The sequence below is a fragment of the Perca fluviatilis genome, chromosome 22 (genome assembly GCF_010015445.1).
Source record: "Perca fluviatilis chromosome 22, GENO_Pfluv_1.0, whole genome shotgun sequence".
In the NCBI taxonomy this organism is placed as follows: Eukaryota; Metazoa; Chordata; class Actinopteri; order Perciformes; family Percidae; genus Perca; species Perca fluviatilis.
Window position 1 is genome coordinate 26608968 of NC_053133.1, and position 22500 is coordinate 26631467.

Below are 22500 nucleotides of genomic sequence, written 5' to 3' on the forward strand. Positions count from 1 at the left end.
CACACACACACACACACACACACACACACACACACCCTCTCAATCGCATGTTGTGCAGCTTCACAACATTAACCAATGAGTTGGCATTTAGAGGACCAATGGGGCAGCTAATCTAACGCCCGCTGCCAGCACAGATGTGTGTGTGTGTGTGTGTGTGTGTGTGTGTGTGTGTGTGTGTGTGTGTGTGTGTGTGTGTGTGTGTGTGAGAGATAACAGTGAAATAATGAGTTATCGTGTCACAGTGTGTGAATCTTTCTTTCTGGACAACAGGACCGAGTGTGTTCTCTTGATTCGCTTTCTGTGTTTCTGGGGACCGACTGTTAGCGTTCATTTCCTTGATAAAAAATGTGCCAAAATATATTCGCTGACGAACTATTTTTTTTTTTTAGAATGCCATTTTTATAATTATCCCATAGCTATGTGTCTATATGTGCACAGTTTGTGCATGGGAAGCATGTGTAGGCCTACAGAGCATGCATGTATGGCTGTATGTAACACGCACCTATTTGTGTGTGCATATATTTATACAAATGAATGTTTCCATTGTCTTATATTATTCTGTTATTGACATATGCTGTTTTACTAATTTCACGTATATGTTTTTATTGTCTTGTAAAGCACTTAGTAACATTTGTTCTGAACAGGGCTTTATACATTAATGTATTAGTATTATTATACAAGTTAATTTCCCAAAAATTTAAGGAGTACTCCTTTAAAACTCAGGTTCCTTGCGTGCAACTTTAAAGGTCCCATGGCATGAAAATGTCACTTTATGAGTTTTTTTTTTTTAGCATTAATATGAGTTCCCCCAGCCTGCCTATGGTCCCCCAGTGGCTAGAAATGGTGATAGGTGTAAACCGAGCCCTGGGTATCCTCCTCTGCCTTTGAGAAAATGAAAGCTCAGATGGACCAATCAGGAATCTTCTCCTTATGAGGTCATAAGGTCATAAGACACAGAAATGGCACATCCTAAGGAAAGCTCATTGTGGGACTGGCTCTAGTGACTGTAATTCTGCACCAAGGCTGAATTTCAGGAATGAGACTTCAGATACAGTATTAGGGGACCACTAAGGTCTATATAAAAGAGACTTCAGATACAGTATTAGGGGACCACTAAGGCCTATATAAAAGAGACTTCAGATACAGTATTAGAGGACCACTAAGGTCTATATAAAAGAGACTTCAGATACAGTATTAGGGGACCACTAAGGCCTATATAAAAGAGACTTCAGATACAGTATTAGAGGACCACTAAGGTCTATATAAAAGAGACTTCAGATACAGTATTAGGGGGACCACTAAGGCCTATATAAAAGAGACTTCAGATACAGTATTAGAGGACCACTAAGGTCTATATAAAAGAGACTTCAGATCCAGTATTAGTGGACCACTAAGGTCTATATAAAAGAGACTTCAGATACAGTATTAGGGGACCACTAAGGTCTATATAAAAGAGACTTCAGATACAGTATTAGGGGACCACTAAGGTCTATATAAAAGAGACTTCAGATATAGTATTAGGGGACCACTAAGGTCTATATAAAAGAGACTTCAGATACAGTATTAGGGGACCACTAAGGTCTATATAAAAGAGACTTCAGATACAGTATTAGGGGACCACTAAGGCCTATATAAAAGAGACTTCAGATACAGTATTAGGGGACCACTAAGGTCTATATAAAAGAGACTTCAGATACAGTATTAGAGGACCACTAAGGTCTATATAAAAGAGACTTCAGATACAGTATTAGGGGACCACTAAGGCCTATATAAAAGAGACTTCAGATACAGTATTAGGGACCACTAAGGCCTATATAAAAGAGACTTCAGATACAGTATTAGGGACCACTAAGGTCTATATAAAAGAGACTTCAGATACAGTATTAGGGGACCTCTAAGGTCTATATAAAAGAGACTTCAGATACAGTATTAGGGGACCTCTAAGGTCTATATAAAAGCATCCAAAGAGCATCATGTCATGGGACCTTTAATTATCAGCTCAACGTATACATTTTTTAATTATAGCCCTCTTTCAATCGGCTCTAAAAAGAAGCATTGTTTGCCTGGACCGTATCGGGTCAAAGCAGGACAACCTGAAACCAAACCGCTGACCTCCATTCATCTGAAGAGTTGCCTTTACGCTGCAGATCTGCGACTCGTTAGCGCAGCTCGCCGGGACTTTTTTTTATGTGACGACCTTTCCTCCCGTGTGATGAATAATTAGCGGCGGGGGAGCGTCGCCATTCAGCCCGACACACACACTCTGTCTTACTGACAGGCATAGGGATACACACACCCACACACACCCACACACACACACACACACACACACACACACACACACACACACACACACACACACACACATACACACACACACACACACACACACACACACACACACACACAAACACACACACACACTCTGTCTTACTGACAGGCATAGGGATACACACACACACACACACACACACACACACACACACACACACACACACACACACACACACACACACACACACCACACACAACAACTCCCACACACACACACACACTCTGTCTTACTGACAGGCAGAGGGAGCAGCAGGGAGGCACGCTGCTGTTTGTGCTCTGTAATCACAGCATGAAGGGACACACACACACACACACACACACACACACACACACACACACACACACACACACACACACACACACACACACACACACACAGCTCTATGTGGAACATCAACTACACATGCAGATAAAAACAAAGTTAAACGCACACGTGTAAATATATATCGCCAGCAACTGGGAAGAAAAGCTTATGTCTTCAATTTTTGTGCTCTACAAGAACAGCAGCACTCACCTCTTTTGTGATTGTTTCCTCACACTTTAAAAACGCAACACACACACACACACACACACACACACACACACACACACACACACACACACACACACACCTGAAGTGTCATTTGACGCACATTTGTAGACACACGTAGGACAAACCAGATGCACATTTTATTTTAAAACTTTTTGTCTATATACCTTATTTACTAGACATGTTTTTCTACTAAATCTTTTCGTGCTCGCAGCCTCCGGACCTGGAAGACCCGGCTGTTCTTGTTCACTGTTAGTACTTATATGCACAAAATTGCATGCACTATACTTTGTGTATAACCCACGTTATCGTGAGCCAGGACTTCTGCGTCAAGCTCAGCGTAGAGAGAGATGGGTCAGTCAAACACGGGACTTTAACTCATGAGGCCGCTGTTCGTGTCCCGTCTAAAACCAAAAGTCAAGGTTGATTTATTGACTTATATGACTTACTTTTGTTACGCGCTGTAGTTTAAGTTCTTAAACTAGCGCCACATACATAAGCTAGGTAACAAATATACTTATTTTAACCCAAAGCACTATCTTTTCCTGAACCTAACCAAGATGTTTTGTTGCCTAAACATGTTCTAGACTGCAGGGGCTGCCAAGAGGGTTAGCCCTATGGTCCCACAGCCCTATGGTCCCACAGCCCTATGGTCCCACAGCCCTATGGTCCCACAGCCCTGTTCCCACAGCCCTATGGTCCCACAGCCCTATGGTCCCACAGCCCTATGTTCCCACAGCCCTATGGTCCCACAGCCCTATGTTCCCACAGCCCTATGGTCCCACAGTCCCATGGTCCCACAGCCCTATGGTCCCACAGCCCTATGTTCCCACAGCCCTATGGTCCCACAGCCCTATGTTCCCACAGCCCTATGGTCCCACAGCCCTATGTTCCCACAGCCCTGGTCCCACAGTCCTATGGTCCCACAGCCCTATGTTCCCACAGCCCTATGGTCCCACAGCCCAATGGTCCCAAAAAGTGATTTTTTTTTTCATAATATGGGCACTTTAACGTGCGGCAGCGTGGCGAGACGTCACAGACGCAGACTGGACGCGTGAACGACGGGAAGGCAGCCGGCCGGCAAACATCTTGGGACCACGACTTCCAGATGGCCACTTTGTGTCTGTGCAAACACACAAATACAAAACGCACACTGCAACACAAACCGCTTCCTGCTAGTATCCACACAGCTGGTGGCTGCCTGCTGTTGTTAGTCAGTCTTTCTGGGCTATTTCTGCAGCAGCTCACACACACACACACACACACACACACAGTGCGTTTCATTATCTTTGTGGGGACCCGTCACTGACATAATGCATTCCCTATCCCCTTACCCTAACCTTAACCATCACCACTAAATGCCTAACCTTAACCCTTACACTAACCTTAACCATCACAACTAAAAGCCTAACCTTAACCCTTACACTAACCTTAACCATCACAACTAAAAGCCTAACCTTAACCCTTACCCTCACCTTAACCATCACAACTAAATGCCTAACCTTAACCCTTACCCTAACCTTAACCATCACAACTAAATGCCTAACCTTAACCCTTACCCTAACCTTAACCACCACAACTAAATGCCTAACCTTAACCCTTACCCTAACCTTAACCATCACAACTAAATGCCTAACCTTAACCCTTACCCTAACCTTAACCATCACAACTAAATGCCTAACATTAACCCTTACCTTAACCTTAACCATCACAACTAAATGCCTAACCTTAACCCTTACCTTCACCCTAACCATAACCTAATTCTAACCCTAATCCTAAAACCAAGTCTTAACCCTCAAACAGCCCTTTAACCTTGTGGGGTCCAGCATTTTGGCCCCACAAAGCTGTCCGGACCCCACAAGTATACTGTATTCCTGGTTTGTTGGACCCCACGACTATAGTTAAACAAGCCCACACACACACACACACACACACACACACACACACACACACACACACACACACACACACACACACACACACACACACAGCTGTGTCAGCGTACTGGTGGTACTGGTCCGGAGTGATCGGACTGCGAGCTGAGTCAGGAGGGAAGCCAGGTGGCAATTCTGTTTCTGTCCCCTGAAATCTGTTGGTACTAGCAGGATGAAGAGGTCATCATCATCATCATCATCATCATCATCATCATCATCATCATCAGCTTTTCTTTTGTCTCACTTCCTGTTCTTTCATCTATAGTCTCCTACTTTTCATTTCATCTCATTTCCTTTTCACTTGTTCTCCGCTCTCCTGATCTTTTCTGTTTTGAAGATAATTTTTTGGGGCATTTTAGGCCTTTATTTGATAGGACAGCTAAGGCATGACAGGGGAGAGAGTGAGAGAGCGAGAGGAGAGAGAGAGAGAGAGAGAGAGAGAGAGAGAGAGAGAGAGAGAGAGAGAGAGAGAGAGAGAGAGAGAGAGAGACAGACAGACAGAGACAGACAGAGAGAGACAGACACACAGACAGAGAGAGAGAGAGAGAGAGAGAGAGAACGAAGAGACGAAAGAGACAGACACACAGCGAGAGAGAGAGAGAAAATGAAAGGAGACAGAAGAAAAGAAAAAAAAAAAAGAGACAGACAGAGAGAGAGAGAGAGAGAGAGAGACAGACAGAGAGAAAGGGAGAGAGAGACAGACAGACAGAGAGAAAAAAAAAAAAAAAAAAAAAAAAAAAAAAAAAAAAAAAAAAAAAAAAAAAAAAAAAAAAGAGAGAGGGAGAGAGAGCAAGACCACAATGGACATTTAGGGACATTTAGGGACTTTACATTTAGGGACCACAATGGAAATAAGTCTTTGGGCTTTATTGTGTTATCCCTGACTATTTTTTTTTTTTTTTTTTGTAAGGGGGTTTGTGTTTGTGTGTGTTCTTTTTTTTTTTTTTTTTTTTTTTTTTTTTTTCTCTTTTCCCCAGTTTCATGTTTACTCGTGTTCACGTTGTTTCCCGCCCGAGGCCTTTTTCCTCTCTTCTCCTCACCTTCCCCCCCCCCAGCATGCATCTCTCACCTGCTAACGCAGACGTGCCGATGACAAAACCGTGCAGCCAAAAGGGAGTTTTTATTCACGTTTTCATCCCTCTTTTTCCCTGTCTGGTGCTCCTCCGAGCGCGGGCTGATCCGAGTCCAGCTGGTGACAAGCGCCAGCCCTGCTGCGAAGGACTCTGCTGAATCAGGAAGAACCAGGCCTCGTTTTGGGACAGTCGCGACAGACGCATCAATCTTCTAAATGAATCAAAGCTAACACAACATCTGCCGTTTGGCAGCCGCTTTCATGCACAGCACCAATCACGGGAAACGGGCCGCTTCTACTCGGAGGGAGAAGGTGAACGTGCATATTTCATTTGGTACATAATTGTGGCAAAGTCACGTCCTCTACGATGTATTTTTTTTTGTGTTATTGCCGTGCATGCTTGTAAACAATATACAAAATTTAAAATTAAAGTCCTTTTTAGGCTGACGATGCAGCGCTTTCTGTCCAAGGACTACAGATGAGAGATGTTTGCTAACTCTGCTATCGCTGTAAAAAAGGGGCTTAGTTGTATCAACAACTGAACATGGGAATTTCTTATTTGAATTACTTATAATAATTTTGGTAGATTGTGCTGAGAAGTACAGTACAGGCCAAACATTTGGACACACCTTCTCATTCAATGCGTTTCCTTTTTATTTTCATGACTATTTACATTGTAGATTCTCACTGAAGGCATCAAAACTATGAATGAACACATATGGAATTATGTACTTAACAAAAAAGTGTGAAATAACTGAAAACATGTCTTATATTTTAGATTCCTCAAAGTAGCCACCCTTTGCTTTTTTTATAACTCTGCAAACCCTTGGTGTTCTCTCAATGAGCTTCATGAGGTAGTCACCTGAAATGGTTTTTACCTTCACAGGTGTGCTTTGTCAGGGTTAATTAGTGGAATTTTTTCCCTTATTAATAAAAAAAGCAAAGGGTGGCTACTTGAAGAATCTAAAATATAAGACATGTTTTCAGTTATTTCACACTTTTTTGTTAAGTACATAATTCCATATGTGTTCATTCATAGTTTTGATGCCTTCAGTGAGAATCTACAATGGAAATAGTCATGAAAATAAAAAAGGAAACGCATTGAATGAGAAGGTGTGTCCAAACTTTTGGCCTGTACTGTACATGTCCTTATTTATCTGTCATTTTAATTTTATATATGTATGTATATATATATATATATATATTATTTTTTTTAACTGTTCAAAATAAACTACTACTATACTATACTATGAAATAATGAGTGAACTAGTTGCATGAATTATTTAGAGTTTTAACAACTCGTTCTGGATTGTTCTGCCAACGTAACGATAATAGTTGAGGGTACATGTTCGTTGAGAGGACTAGATGTTGCAATCTCTAGCATTTGCACCGCTTCAGATTCGGGAGTTTTTGAAGGATCGCTGCTATAAGGCTTAACCAGCGGGACACACCGTCAGCTGTGTACCCCAGCATCACAGGGTGTTTCGGCCAATTATCACGATACACCCTCTGCTGAGGCAGGCCCACCACAGGCTGATCCATCCTGGGTGTGTGTCCCACGGTTAGCTGTTCGCCTTAGCAGCCCAGGTTGTAATTTCTCCCTCCAACTAATTCCCAAGTTTTTAATAACAAGTATGCAAAGTCTTTTCAACTAATTCCCAAGTTTTTAATAACAAGTATGCAAAGTCTTTTCAACTAATTACCAAGTTTTTAATAACAAGTATGCGAAGTCTTTTCAACTAATTACCAAGTTTTTAATAACAAGTATGCGAAGTCTTTTCAACTAATTACCAAGTTTTTAATAACAAGTATGCGAAGTCTTTTCAACTAATTACCAAGTTTTTAATAACAAGTATGCGAAGTCTTTTCAACTAATTACCAAGTTTTTAATAACAAGTATGCGAAGTCTTTTCAACTAATTACCAAGTTTTTAATAACAAGTATGCGAAGTCTTTTCAACTAATTACCAAGTTTTTAATAACAAGTATGTGAAGTCTTTTCAACTAATTACCAAGTTTTTAATAACAAGTATGCGAAGTCTTTTCAACTAATTACCAAGTTTTTAATAACAAGTATGCAAAGTCTTTTCAACTAATTACCAAGTTTTTAATAACAAGTATGCGAAGTCTTTTCAACTAATTACCAAGTTTTTAATAACAAGTATGCGAAGTCTTTTCAACTAATTACCAAGTTTTTAATAACAAGTATGCAAAGTCTTTTCAACTAATTACCAAGTTTTTAATAACAAGTATGCGAAGTCTTTTCAACTAATTACCAAGTTTTTAATAACAAGTATGTGAAGTCTTTTCAACTAATTACCAAGTTTTTTTAAACTTAAACTTAAACCCACTGGCAACTTGCAATTATAATAGTCAGAACAACGCAATGTTTCAAGTCCCTTGGACAGAAATATTTTTTTTTTGTTGTTGACACAACATGAGATAACATGTACTGCCGACAACAAAGAAAAACCTGTTGTGCCCGGTTAGCTCAGTTGGTAGAGCGGGCGCGCATATATAGAGGTTTACTCCTCGACGCAGCGGCCGCGTGTTCGACTCGAAGTCAAAAGTCAAGTTTATTTCATCCATAAAAATGGAAATGACAGTGCTCATACCCGCCTAATACAAATATAATACATAAATACAATACAAAATTTATAAAAATGTGCATTTAAACTCCGACCTGCGGCCGTTTGCTGCATATCATTCCCCCCTCTCCCTCTCTCTCTCTCTCTCTCTCTCTCTCCACTTTCATTTCTTCAGCTGTCCTGTCAATAAAGGCCTAAAAATGCCTAAAAAGAAAAACCTTTCTTACAGTGTACTAAATGGATATCCAAAATCACGTTCTGCATCACCGGAGTAACCGTAAGTAGGTGAAGTGATGTTGCAACGCTACCGAGCCACGGCCGAGCGACCTGCCTCGCCGCGACTTGTAGCTCCGGCGTAGGATCGGTACCTCCACGTAACTACGTACGATTTAATTGGAGATGCACCGATAGACCGGCCGGTGACCGGAACTGGCCGGTTTCCACGTGCTCGGCCATGACCGGCAACTGTACATTTATGTTATGTTATGTTGTATTGTGTTATGTGCAGCAGTGCAAATGTACTGTTTGTGTGCTTATGTTCTGAGGTGTTTTTTCCTGTTCCCACACTGTTCTTATCTTTATGAGGATAGTCTGAGAGACGCTTTATTGTTTCCCTCTCCTCTCCTTCATGTCATGCTGTATCTGTTGCGAGAGTTAGGAGAGAGTTGAGATGGCGCCGCATATGGCGACTCGGTGTGTTTGTGCATGTTGCTTTAATGCTTTAATGTGACTTGCACCTACGATACCAAGACACATCCCTTGTGTGTGTAAACATACTTGGCAATAAAGCTTTTCTGATTCTGACCTGCAAGGAAAGCCAAAATCACATTGTTTTTAGCTGGATATTGGATGTGAAAAGAAGGAAATGGTTCTAACATTGCACTTTAGATGTGTGTGAATTTCGCACACCAAGAGTAATTTATATAGTTCTCTTTTATAGTGATCCATTATCTGTTCAAAACATGTTCTATTAAACTGTAAAGTGGTTAGAAAAAATTAAATCGGAATCGGCCTAGAAAGTCGCAATCGGTGCATCTCTAGATTTAATAACACAGAAGCATAAATCAGCCTTTAGCTGCGCTCTGTCTTGTAGGAAAGATGGAGGGGGCTCATGATATAACATCAGGTTAACCCTGGCGTTATCTTTCCGTTGACCATGCAAATTTTGTTTTTATGGGTCACAATTTCAAATTAGGGCGCCTGGGTAGCTCACATGGTAAAGAGCGCACCCATATACAGAGGTTTACTCCTCAACACAGCTGCATGTCATTCCCCCTCCCTCTCCCCTTTCATGGCTTCAGCTGTCCGATGAATAAAGGCCTAAAATGGGCAAAAAATAATCCTGAAAAAAACCAGAAACTTTTGCTTTTCGTCACTTGTTTTGAAGTCTGTTGATTTTTCCTGCGCTTGTATGCCATAAATTCAATAAAATACCCAAATTCAATAAAAGAAGTGAACAGATAATTTATTTCGACTTATTATTTTGAACAATTTGGTTAAAGTAAAACCCAAATTTCTGATATACGGGTAGAAACTTATTGAAAATGGGTCAAATTTGACCCATATGCAACAGGAGGCTTAAAATGTGGGTGTATTTTAGTTTAAATCGATATAAAGTACACATGTGACCATCCGTTATACATAGGAGGTTTGGTGAATGTGTCAGCGCTTACATATCGGACTCTTAGTAACGTAGTCCCTGCAGGTGTTGGGGATGCTTCCCCTGTTGCTTTTGTTCCTCAGAGAGGGGTTTCTCGGCTGGCCTAATTCTGTCTCAGCTCTTTAGCTCAAATTACCTCAGAAATTCAACACTAAGGTCTATATAAAAGAAAACCTCAGATACAGTATTAGGGGACCACTAAGGCCTATATAAAAGAGACTTCAGATACAGTATTAGGGTACTACTAAGGTCTATATAAAAGAGACTTCAGATACAGTATTAGGGGACCACTAAGGTCTATATAAAAGAGACTTCAGATACAGTATTAGGGGACCACTAAGGCCTATATAAAAGAGACTTCAGATACAGTATTAGGGGACCACTAAGGTCTATATAAAAGAGATTTCAGATACAGTATTAGGGGACCACTAAGGTCTATATAAAAGAGATTTCAGATACAGTATTAGGGGACCACTAAGGTCTATATAAAAAGAGACTTCAGATACAGTATTAGGGGACCACTAAGGTCTACAGTGCCTTGCGAAAGTATTCGGCCCCCTTGAACGTTTCGACCTTTTGCCACATTTCAGGCCTCAAACATAAAGATATAAAACTGTAATTTTTTGTGAAGAATCAACAACAAGTGGGTCCCAATTATGAAGTGGAACGAAATTCATTGACTATTTCAAACTTCTTTAACAAATAAAAAACTGAAAAAGTGGGCGTGCAAAATTATTCAGCCCTTTACTTTCAGTGCAGCAAACTCTCTCCAGAAGTTCAGTGAGGATCTCTGAATGATCCAATGTTGACCTAAATGACTAATGATGATAAATAGAATCCAGCTGTGTGTAATCAAGTCTCCGTATAAAATGCACCTGCTCTGTGATAGTCTCAGAGGTCCGTGTAAAAGCGGAGAGAGCATCATGAAGAACAAAGGGAACACACCAGGCAGGTCGAGATACTGTTGTGGAGAAGTTTAAAGCGGTTGGATACAAAAAGATTTCCCAAGCTTTAAACATCCCAAGGAGCACTGTGCAAGCGATAATATTGAAATGGAAGGAGTATCAGACCACTACAAATCACGAAGACCCGGCCGTCCCTCTAAACTTTCAGCTCATACAATGAAGACTGATCAGAGATGCAGCCAAGAGGCCCATGATCACTCTGGATGAACTGCAGAGATCTATAGCTGAGGTGGGAGACTCTGTCCATAGGACAACAATCAGTCGTATACTGCACAAATCTGGCCTTTATGGAAGAGTGGCAAGAAGAAAGCCATTTCTTAAAGATATCCATAAAAAGTGTCGTTTAAAGTTTGCCAAAAGCCACCTGGGAGACACACCAAACATGTGGAAGAAGGTGCTGTGGTCAGATGAAACCAAAATCCGAACTTTTTGGCAACAATGCAAAGCGTTATGTTTGGCGTAAAAAGCAACACAGCTCATCACCCTGAACACACCATCCCCACTGTCAAACATGGTGGTGGCAGCATCATGGTTTGGGCCTGCTTTTCTTCAGCAGGGACAGGGAGAAGATGGTTAAAATTGATGGGAAGATGGATGGAGCCAAATACAGGACCATTCTGGAAAGAAAACCTGATGGAGTCTGCAAAGACCTGAGACTGGGACGGAGATTTGTCTTCCAACAAGACAGTGATCAGAACATAAAGCAAAATCTACAATGGAATGGTTCACAAATAAACATATCCAGGTGTTAGAATGGCCAAGTCAAAGTCAGACCTGAATCAATCGAGAATCTGTGGAAAGAACTGAAAACTGCTGTTCACAAGCGGCTCTCCATCCAACCTCACTGAGCTCGAGCTGTTTTGCAAGGAGGAATGGGCAAAAATGTCAGTCTCTTTCGATGTTGCAAAACTGATAGAGAACTTATACCCCAGCGACTTACAGCTGTAATGTGGCAAAGATGGCGCTACAAAGTATTAACTTAAGGGGGCTGAATAATTTTGCGCCCAATATTTCAGTTTTTATTTGTTTAAAAGGTTTGAAATATCCAATAAATTTCGTTCCACTTCATGATTGTGTCCCACTTGTTGTTGATTCTTCACAAAAAATTACAGTTTTATATCTTTATGTTTGAGGCCTGAAATGTGGCAAAAGGTCGAAAAGTTCAAGGGGGCCGAATACTTTCGCAAGGCACTGTATATAAAAGCATCCAAAGAGCACCATGTCATGGGACCTTTAAAGAGCTGATCTGTATAAACTTTTGTAAATAGGGCCGACATAACTAGGCAACACGTCAACATACAGCTGTGGTTCATCTGCATAGAAACAAATACATGTTTTTGCAGCTCTTGCAGTTTTTTGGCCACCAAAAGAAGATAATACGTCATAGGTCATCTCGGCTGTCTAGGGATTTTATGTCATTTCATTTCTGGGATTTCATTGGCTGTTTGCCGCCCAATGGTACTCCAGTGTTCCCCCAGCTTTAGACAAATAGGCCTACTGTATGTGCGCTCTAGAAAGGGAAACGGGCTGACTCAGGAGGGAAACAAGGTGTTTGCTTTCCACCTGCATGGGTTAGTCAGAACACAACTATAAATCTCATCGTGAAAGTATTGGGCCAAGTGTGGGTCTCCTTGCTTTTACTGAAATGTAAATATATACTGTATGTGTGTGTGTGTGTGAGTGTGTGTGTGTGTGTGTGTGTGTGTGTGTGTGTGTGTGTGTGTGTGTGTGTGTGTGAGAGAGAGAGTGAGTGTATGTGTGTTGTTTGTTTGCTTGTGTGCGTGCGGGCATGTGTGTGTGTGTGTGAGAGACAGAGAGAGTGTGTGAGAGTATGTGTGTGTGTGTGTGTGAGAGAGAGTGCGTGTGTGAGAGAATGTGTTTGTGTGTTTGTGTGCTTGTGTGCGTGCATGTGTGTGTGTGTGTGTGTGTGTGAGAGAGAATGTGTTTGTGTGCTTGTGTGCGTGTGTGTGTGTGTGTGTGAGAGAGAGTTTGTGTTTGTGTGCTTGTGTGCGTGCGTGTGCGTGCGTGTGTGTGCGTGTGTGCTGTGTGTTTTGCATGTGTGTGTGTGTGTGTGTGTGAGAGAGTATGTGTTTGTGTGCTTGTGTGCGTGTGTGCGTGTGTGCGTGCGTGTGTGCGTGTGTGCGGTGTGCTGTGTGTGTGTGTGTGCTGTGCTGTGCGTGTGTGTGCTGTTGTGTGTGTGTGTGGTGTTTGGTGCGGTCGTGTGTGTGTGTGTGTAGGTTGTGTTTGTGTTTGTGTGCTGTGTGTGTGTGTGTATGTTTGTGAGAGATTTGTGTTTGTGTGTTGTTGTGTGTGTGCGTGTGTGTAATGTGTGTGCGTGTGTGTGTGTGTGTGTGTGTAGAGTATATGTTTGTGTGCTTGTGTGCGTGTGTGCGTGTGTGTGTGTGTGAAAGTATGTTGTGTGCTTATTTGCTGTGTGCTGCGTGCGTGTGTGTGTGCTGTGTGTGCGTGTGTGCTGTGTGTGTGTGCGTGTGCGTGTGTGTGTGCTGTGTGTGTGTGTGCTTGTGTGTGTGTGTACTTGTGTGCGTAATGCTGTGTTACGTGTTGTGTGTTGCTGTGTGCTGCGCGTGTGTGGCAGCTGTAGTGTGTGTGTGTGCGCTGCGTGTGCGTGTGTGTGTGCTGCGTGTGTGTGTGTGTTGTGTGTGTACTTGTGTGGTGTATGCTGTATGCGTGTGTGTGTATTGCGTGTGTTGCGTGCTGTGTGTGTTGGGTATGCGTGTGTGTGTGTGTGTGTGTGTGCGTGTGTGCGTGTGCTGTATGTTATTGTGTATTATTGTTTTTATGCTGTAGCTGTATTGTGTGCGTTTTTTTGTGTGTGTGTGTGGCTTACTGTCCGGAGCGAGGTTGGGGTCCATGGCCTCTTCAGCCATCTCTGAGTACTGGTCTTCTTCATCTCCAGGCTTCCTCAGGTCCACCGTGCTGCCCTCCGATAGGCTGATATCGTCTTTCTGCTGAAGGAAACAACAGGAAACAACCAATCAGATCCACCACACGCCTCTGTGACTGACTTATGTCATCCAGCTCTCATCTCCGTGGCCACTGTTTCCTAACGAAGAACTTACACGTTCAAGGAATGTAAATTAAGTGTATTTCTATCGCGCATTTACACTCAAAGCACCTCTGCATAGCAGAGGAAGTAGAGGTGACATGGGAATCAATTGTCGCTCGTTATGACTCGTTATATTGTGTGATGTGTGTTGTTGTGTGTGTTGTGTGTTTTGTGTGTTGTGTGTGTGTTGTGTTGTGATTGTGTTTTTATTGTTGTTTATTGTAGTGTGTGTGTGTGTTGTGTGTGTTTTGTGTGTGTGTTGTTTGTGTGTTGTGTTTGTGTGTCTGTGTGTTGTGTGTGTTTGTGTGTGTGTGTGTCTGTGTGTGTGTGCGTGTTGTGTGGTAATGTTTGTGTGTGTGTGTGTGTCTGTGTGTCTGTGTATTATTGTCAATGTGTGTCTGTGTGTGTCTGTGTGTGTGTTGTCTTTGTGGTGTGTCAGTATGTGTGTCAATGTGTGTGTGTGTGTGTGTGTGTGTCTGTGTGTCTGTGTGTGTGTCAATGTGTGTCTGTGTGTGTGTCTGTGTGTGTGTGTCTGTCTGTGTGTGTCAATGTGTGTCTGTGTGTGTGTGTGTGTGTGTTTGTGTGTGTGTGTGTGTGTGTCAATGTGTGTGTGTGTGTCTGTGTGTGTCAATGTGTGTGTGTGTCAATGTGTGTGTGTGTGTGTGTGTCTGTGTGTGTCAATGTGTGTGTGTGTGTGTGTGTCTGTGTGTGTCAATGTGTGTGTGTGTGTCACTGTGTGTGTGTGTGTGTGTGTGTGTGTGTGTGTAGCTGTGTGTGTGTCTGTGTGTGTGTGTGTGTGTCTGTGTGTGTGTGTGTGTGTGTGTGTGTGTGTGTGTGTGTGTGTGTGTTTCTGTGTTTGTCAGTGTGTGTCTGTGTTTGTCAGTGTGTGTGTGCAGCGTCATTTCTCAATTTAATCTCCGGCTCCGTCCTGCTCCCGTTGCTTTCCATGATTGATCGGTCCCGAACACGTTACCGACAGTAAAATTGACTTCCCGAAAACCACACTGTGGCCGAGGCTGCCGTACAAGGTGCCACCTGCTCATCAGATAAACATTCAGACGCTGTTCACACACCGATGGCGCAGCATCGGGAGCAAATAAGGGTTCAGTGTCTTGCCCGAAGAACACTTCACCATGGGACTGCCGGGCCAGGGATCGAACCACCAGCCTTCCGATTGGTAAGCGACCTACACGATACCACCTGAGCCACATTCAATTCAATTTCAATTCAATTTTATTTATAGTATCAATTCATAACAAGAGTTATCTCAAGAAACTCAACTTCCCAGAGGGCCACACCGGGACATAAGAATCACATCAAGGGCCAGGCATATTTAGTTTATGGATAGACTTTTTATTTAATTGAAAAAGTAAAATATATTTGACTGTATTATTGCATGTTTCATATTGTCTTCTCACTTACAGTTTGGTCGACTTAAAGTCCAAAAGAAGTCACGAAAAAGTTCCTCAGCCATCGTAGAAAAGAAGCGCCCAAAAACTTTGGAAAAAGTTGACAAAAATGTTGGAATAAGTGGAAAAAACTAGGCGGGCCAAAATGTATCGCGAACCTAAATTGATATGCGGGCCGGATCATAATCTGGCGAGGGCCCGGATTTGGCCCGCGGGCCTCGAGTTTGACACACGTGGTTTAAACGATACAACAGAAATGTTAACCGCAATTTTAAAGCGCCCATATTATGCTAATTTTCAGGTTCATAATTGTATTTTAAGGTTGTACCAGAACAGGTTTACATGGTTTAATTTTCAAAAAAAAAAAATATTTTTGTTGTACTGCACATTGCTGCAGCTCCTCTTTTCACCCTGTGTTCAGGTCTCTGTTTTAGCTACAGAGTGAGACCTCTCTTCTTCTTCTGTACTATCTTTGATTGCACTCGCACATGCTCAGTAGCTCAGGTCGTAGATCATGTCAGCTAGCTCCAGAGACAGTAAAAGAAAGGCTGTTTCTCCAACTTCAGTCAGTTCCAAGGCAGGATTAGCTGGGAGACTTCTTCTAAACCAGGGCGCACATGGAAGTAGTTCTTTTGGAGATTATGGTGAACTTGTGTGTGTTGTAGCGGTGCTTTGCTATTGAGAACGAGGTAGCATGCTAGCGTTAGCATGCTAACGCTACGAGCTAACGGTTGCGGTTAGCCTGATCGTTTCGGCTAGTGACGTAGAAAGCCGTGCAGATTTTGAACAGCTCACCAGGAGACTGAAGGCAGGACACATTCAGAAACCATATCTCACTCAGAACACCATGGATGGTTCTTTTTTCAAAGTTTGTATGCGTGTGGAAGCACCAGAGACACAAAATAACACCCCAAATCACCAGAAAAAGTGATTTTTTTTCATAATATGGGCACTTTAAAAGCTCTTTTAGCAGTCGTTGAGACTAGTAAAAAGCGCTATACAGCGTAAATGCAGCCCCTTTACATTTAGGTCCCAACCCTGTCTCCACAGCGCTGCGTCAGAGCCGGACTATAACTTTAGTTTAGCTTTCCAAAAAACAGCAAAACAAAGCCGTATACGTGTATTCCGAGGTATTATTCGAGCACAGTGTGGTCTGCGGTCGTGTGATCGTCAGCATCATTTTGCTGCAGTCAGAGCTGAATGAGTCAGATTTAATGTTACGTAAACGACAGGAATCCTGGCTGAGAGAACAGACAGGCATCACCTTCCAAACACCTCCCTCCCACTGCCAGCAAAACTGCCGTCTGTTCACTTTGACTCTGAGATCTGGACAAAAGTAGACATCAGGAAATCCCCCCCACACACACACACACACACACCTCAGCTGACTTCAAAGGTCCCTGTTTGCTAAGCATCATGGGAGTTTAACGTTACAAAGGGACGAGGGAGATGGAGGGATAGGAGACAGGTTTTTTTTGCTGAGGGCTTAGGAGGGAAATTTGGCAAAGCTGGACAAAGACACAGCAGGGGTGTGTGTGTGTGTGTGTGTGTGTGTGTGTGTGTGTGTGTGTGTGTGTGTGTGTGTGTGTGTACAGGTGAACCAACTACCTGAGTCAACAGCTAACTCATGAATACATTCAGTATCTGGGAACAGAGAGTGGCCGGTGTGACGAATGCCAGCCTTGGACGGATGGACACACACACATTCACTCACGCACACGCACACACACACACACACACACACACACACACACACACACACACACACACACACACAGGTGAAGCCAAAGCGACATGAATACACAGCTAATCTCTGACACACACTTACACGTTAAAAAGATATGCACACAAAAAGTGGATAATGTAACGCGCGCGCACACACACACACACACACACACACACACACACACACACACACACACACACACACACACACACACACACACACACACACACAGAGCAGCCTTGGGATGAAACCCAGACAGGCGTATGACGTCCATAATGAGGAGTTTAAATGTATTTCTATTCATAAGCTGTTTCTATTGTGCAGCACAGAGGAGCTGAAGTCAGTGGAAGACATTCAGGGCCTCTTAAATAATAAATCACATGTAATCAGACTACTTTTATCAGAGGTTTATCACAACCTGGGTCCCATTTTCATAGTTCTGTCCATCATTCTCTGCCAAATGCGAACAAAAACATTAGTTAATGGCTGAATTCCAGGAGAACGGAGATGTTGCTGAAAATGAGTCAGACTATAGGCACCAAAAGAAACCACCTGGTTAAGCTTAGAAAGAAGGAAGAACACACTGCGTTTGTATTTTTAAGTGTTCATGTCAGGTGGTTCAGCCCAGCAGACATTTTCATCCATCCATCATTAAAGCGCCCATATTACGCTCAATTTTCAGGTTCATAATTGTATTTTAAGGTTGTACCAGAATAGGTTTACATGGTTTAATTTTCAAAAAACACCATATTTTTGTTGTACTGCACGTTGCTGCAGCTCCTCTTTTCACCCTGTGTTCAGGTCTCTGTTTTAGCTACAGAGTGAGACCTCTTTTCTTCTTCTGTACTATCTTTGATTGCACTCGCACATGCTCAGTAGCTCAGGTCGTAGATCATGTCAGCTAGCTCCATAGACAGTAAAAGAAAGGCTGTTTCTCCAACTTCAGTCAGTTCCAAGGCAGGATCAGCTGGGAGACTTCTTCTAAACCAGGGAGCACATGGAAGTAGTTCTTTTGGAGATTATGGTGAATATTATTATTATTACACTTTTAAAACTGTGATGGAAATAAGCCTGACACTTTGTACGTCACACTGATAACGACCAATTTGACACAATGTTCTCACATTCAGCAATTTTAGTTGCTTACGTTTCAATTTGGGTTCTAGTCTGAGCCATGAAATGACCATCTTCTTCTCTGGAAACTACGGCACCTTTATGGAGGTTTTTTAACATTAATATGAGTTCCCCCAGCCTGCCTATGGTCCCCCAGTGGCTAGAAATGGTGATAGGTGTAAACCGAGCCCTGGGTATCCTGCTCTGTCTTTGAGAAAATGAAAGCTCAGATGGACCAATCAGGAATCTTCTCCTTATGAGGTCATAAGTCACACTAAGGTCTACATAAAAAAGACTTCAGATACAGTATTAGGGGACCACTAAGGTCTATATAAAAGAGACTTCAGATACAGTATTAGGGGACCACTAAGGTCTATATAAAAGAGACTTCAGATACAGTATTAGGGGACCACTAAGGTCTATATAAAAGAGACTTCAGATACAGTATTAGGGGACCACTAAGGTCTATATAAAAGAGACTTCAGATACAGTATTAGGGGACCACTAAGGTCTATATAAAAGAGACTTCTGATACAGTATTAGGGGACCACTAAGGCCTATATAAAAGAGACTTCAGATACAGTATTAGGGGACCACTAAGGCCTATATAAAAGAGACTTCAGATACAGTATTAGGGGACCACTAAGGTCTATATAAAAGAGACTTCAGATACAGTATTAGGGGACCACTAAGGTCTATATAAAAGAGACTTCTGATACAGTATTAGGGGACCACTAAGGTCTATATAAAAGAGACTTCAGATACAGTATTAGGGGACCACTAAGGTCTATATAAAAGAGACTTCAGATACAGTATTAGGGGACCACTAAGGTCTATATTTCATACTTTTACTTCAGTAACGTGTTGAATGCAGGACTTAAGGCTGAGTTGTTGTGTCTGTTGCAGGAGAGAGAGGTTTTTGATGTCGCCTACGGAATAAACAGACGAGAGAAATCAAAGCAGAGCTGCGTCTCTCGCGCCACCTGTCTCTGCAGACCACACCTGCACAGCTGTCAGCTGGGTGACCCCGAACGCTGCCGGGGTCACAGGTCACCAGCCAAGAGACAGCGGGGGCGGCAGGAGCCACGGGGGTCACAGTCTGTTTTACAAGCTACACAAACAACACACACACACACACACACACACACACAGCGAGAGACACACACACACACACACACACACACACAGCGAGAGAGACACACACACACACACACACACACAGCGAGAGACACACACACACACACACACACACACCAGACACAATACACACACACACACACACACACAGACACACACACACACACACACAGACACAGAGACACACACAAACACACACACACACACACACAGAGACACACAGAACACACACACACACACACACACACACACACACACAGAGACACACAAACACACACACACACACACACACACACACACACACACAGACACACACAAACACACACACACACACACACACACACACACACACACAGAGACACACACACACACACACACAAACACAGACACATAGACACACAGAGAGACACACACACACACACACACACACACAGACACACAGAGACACACACACACACACACACAGACACAAACACACACACACACACACACACACACACACACACACACACACACACAGCTGAGGTGAATAACCAGCCAGGTGAGTCAGAGAGCCGACCTCTGCCTGCTGATTCCAGCTTCATGAGACATTTTAAAAAGCTCGTCCGGTGATTTATGGCGCCATTAAAGAGCAGGTCAGCTATTTAATCATTACATCATTACATAACCAAACACACGGTCTATTAAAACAGAGAGCAGGTCAGATATTTAATCATTACATCACCAAACACAAGGTGTGGTCAGATATTTAATCATTACATAACCAAACACACGGTCTATTAAAACAGAGAGCAGGTCAGATATTTAATCATTACATCACCAAACACAAGGTGTGGTCAGATATTTAATCATTACATAACCAAACACACAGCCTATTAAAACAGAGAGCAGCAGCAGCTTCCTTACAGTCAGACGCTGATGCACCGGAAATACATCACACACAACAGAGCTGCAGGGAGAGGGGGATGGAGAGAGGGATGGAGGGAACAAGAGAGAGGGATGGAGGGAACAAGATAAAGGAAACAAGAGAGAGAAAACAAGAGAGGGATGGAGGGAACAAGAGAGGGATGGAGGGAACAAGAGAGAGGATGGAGGGAACAAGAGAGAGGGATGGAGGGAACAAGAGAGAGGGATGGAGGGAACAAGAGAGAGGGATGGAGGGAACAAGAGAGAGGGATGGAGGGAACAAGAGAGAGGGATGGAGGGAACAAGAGAGAGGGATGGAGGGAAACAAGAGAGAGGATGGAGGGAACAAGAGAGGGATGGAGGGAATAAGAGAGAGGATGAGGGAACAAGAGAGAGGATGGAGGGAACAAGAGAGGGATGGAGGGAACAAGAGGGGGATGGAGGGAACAAGAGAGAGGGATGGAGGGAACAAGAGAGAGGGATGGAGGGAAACAAGAGAGAGGGATGGAGGAAACAAGAGAGAGTGGGATGGAGGAACAAGAGAGAGGATGGAGGAACAAGAGAGGGATGGAGGGAACAAGAGAGAAGATGGAGGGAACAAGAGAGGGAACAAGAAAGAGGATGGAGGGAATAAGAGAGAGGGGGATGGAGAGAGGGATGTAGGGAACAAGAGAGAGGGATGTAGGGAACAAGAGAGAGGATGGAGGGAACAAGAGAAAGGAAACAAGAGAGAGGGGGAGGGAACAAGAGAGGGATGGCAGGAACAAGAGAGAGGGAACAAGAAAGAGGATGGAGGGAATAAGAGAGAGGGGGAGGGAACAAGAGAGAGGAAACGAGAGAGGGATGGAGGGAACAAGAGAAGGATGGAGGGAACAAGAGAGAGGATGGAGGGAACAAGAGAGAGGAAACAAGAGAGGGATGGAGGGAACAAGAGAGAGGGATGGAGGGAAGAGAGGAAACAAGAGAGGGATGGAGGGAACAAGAGAGAGGAAACAAGAGAGGGATGGAACAAGAGAAAGGAAACAAGAGAGAGGGAGGGAACAAGAGAGAGGATGGAGGGAACAAGAGAAAGGAAACGAGAGAGGGATGGAGGGAACAAGAGAGAGGATGGAGGGAACAAGAGAGGAAACAGAGGGAGGAAACAAGAGAGGAACAAGAGAGAAGGAACAAGAGTGGGGATGGAGGAACAGGAAAAGGAAACAAGAGAGGGTGGAGGAAAGAGAGAGGGATGGAATCAAACCTTATGAGCAAAACTGGAACAGGAATCAAACCCATGATCTCCAGAGAGCAACATGGAACCAAACCCATGACTTGTGAGAGCTCTGGAGAAACTGAAGAGGCCAAACCATGAGTAGCCCGGCGCCTAGGCCTGGTATAGTAGACTTCACTATGAATACATGGTGGCAGCGTGTATGCATGGACTGTGCGCAGAATAGACACACACGCCCGGGTAGCCCCACAGCCCTGCCACTGCACTCGTCCCTTCCACATTCTCTATTTTATGTGTGTTGGTGTGGGAGACAGAGAGACAGAGAGGAGAGAGACAGAGAGAGAGAGACAGAGGGGAGGAGAGAGAGAGAGAGAGAGAGAGAGAGAGACGGGAGAGAGACAGAGAGAGGAGAGAGAGAGAGAGAGAGACAGGGAGAGAGAGACAGAGAGAGAGAGAGAGAGACAGGGAGAGAGACAGAGAGAGAGAGAGAGAGACAGAGAGAGAGACAGAGAGACAGAGAGAGAGAGACAGAGAGAGAGAGAGAGTGAGACAGAGAGAGAGAGAGAGAGAGAGACAGAGAGACAGAGAGAGGGAGACAGAGAGAGAGAGACAGAGAGAGAGAGAGAGAGAGACAGAGAGAGAGAGAGCCAGACAGAGAGAGAGAGACAGAGAGAGAGAGAGAGAGAGAGAGAGAGACAGAGAGACAGAGAGAGAGACAGAGAGAGACAGAGAGAGAGACAGAGAGAGAGAGAGAGAGAGAGAGAGAGAGAGAGAGACAGAGAGAGAGAGAGAGAGACAGAGAGAGACAGAGAGAGAGAGAGACAGAGAGAGAGAGAGAGAGAGAGAGAGAG

General features: G+C 43.5%; 1 protein-coding gene across 1 annotated transcript in view; it reads right to left on the reverse strand.

The window, feature by feature from the left end:
• The window catches only part of LOC120552733 (sodium channel protein type 4 subunit alpha-like), a 346898-nt gene that overhangs the window by 49533 nt on the left and 274865 nt on the right, over positions 1-22500 (reverse strand). Inside the window, exon 23 of the mRNA XM_039790961.1 lies at positions 13930-14050. Within this exon, the coding sequence (XP_039646895.1) occupies positions 13930-14050 (121 nt within the window). The remainder of the gene's footprint in view (positions 1-13929; positions 14051-22500) is intronic.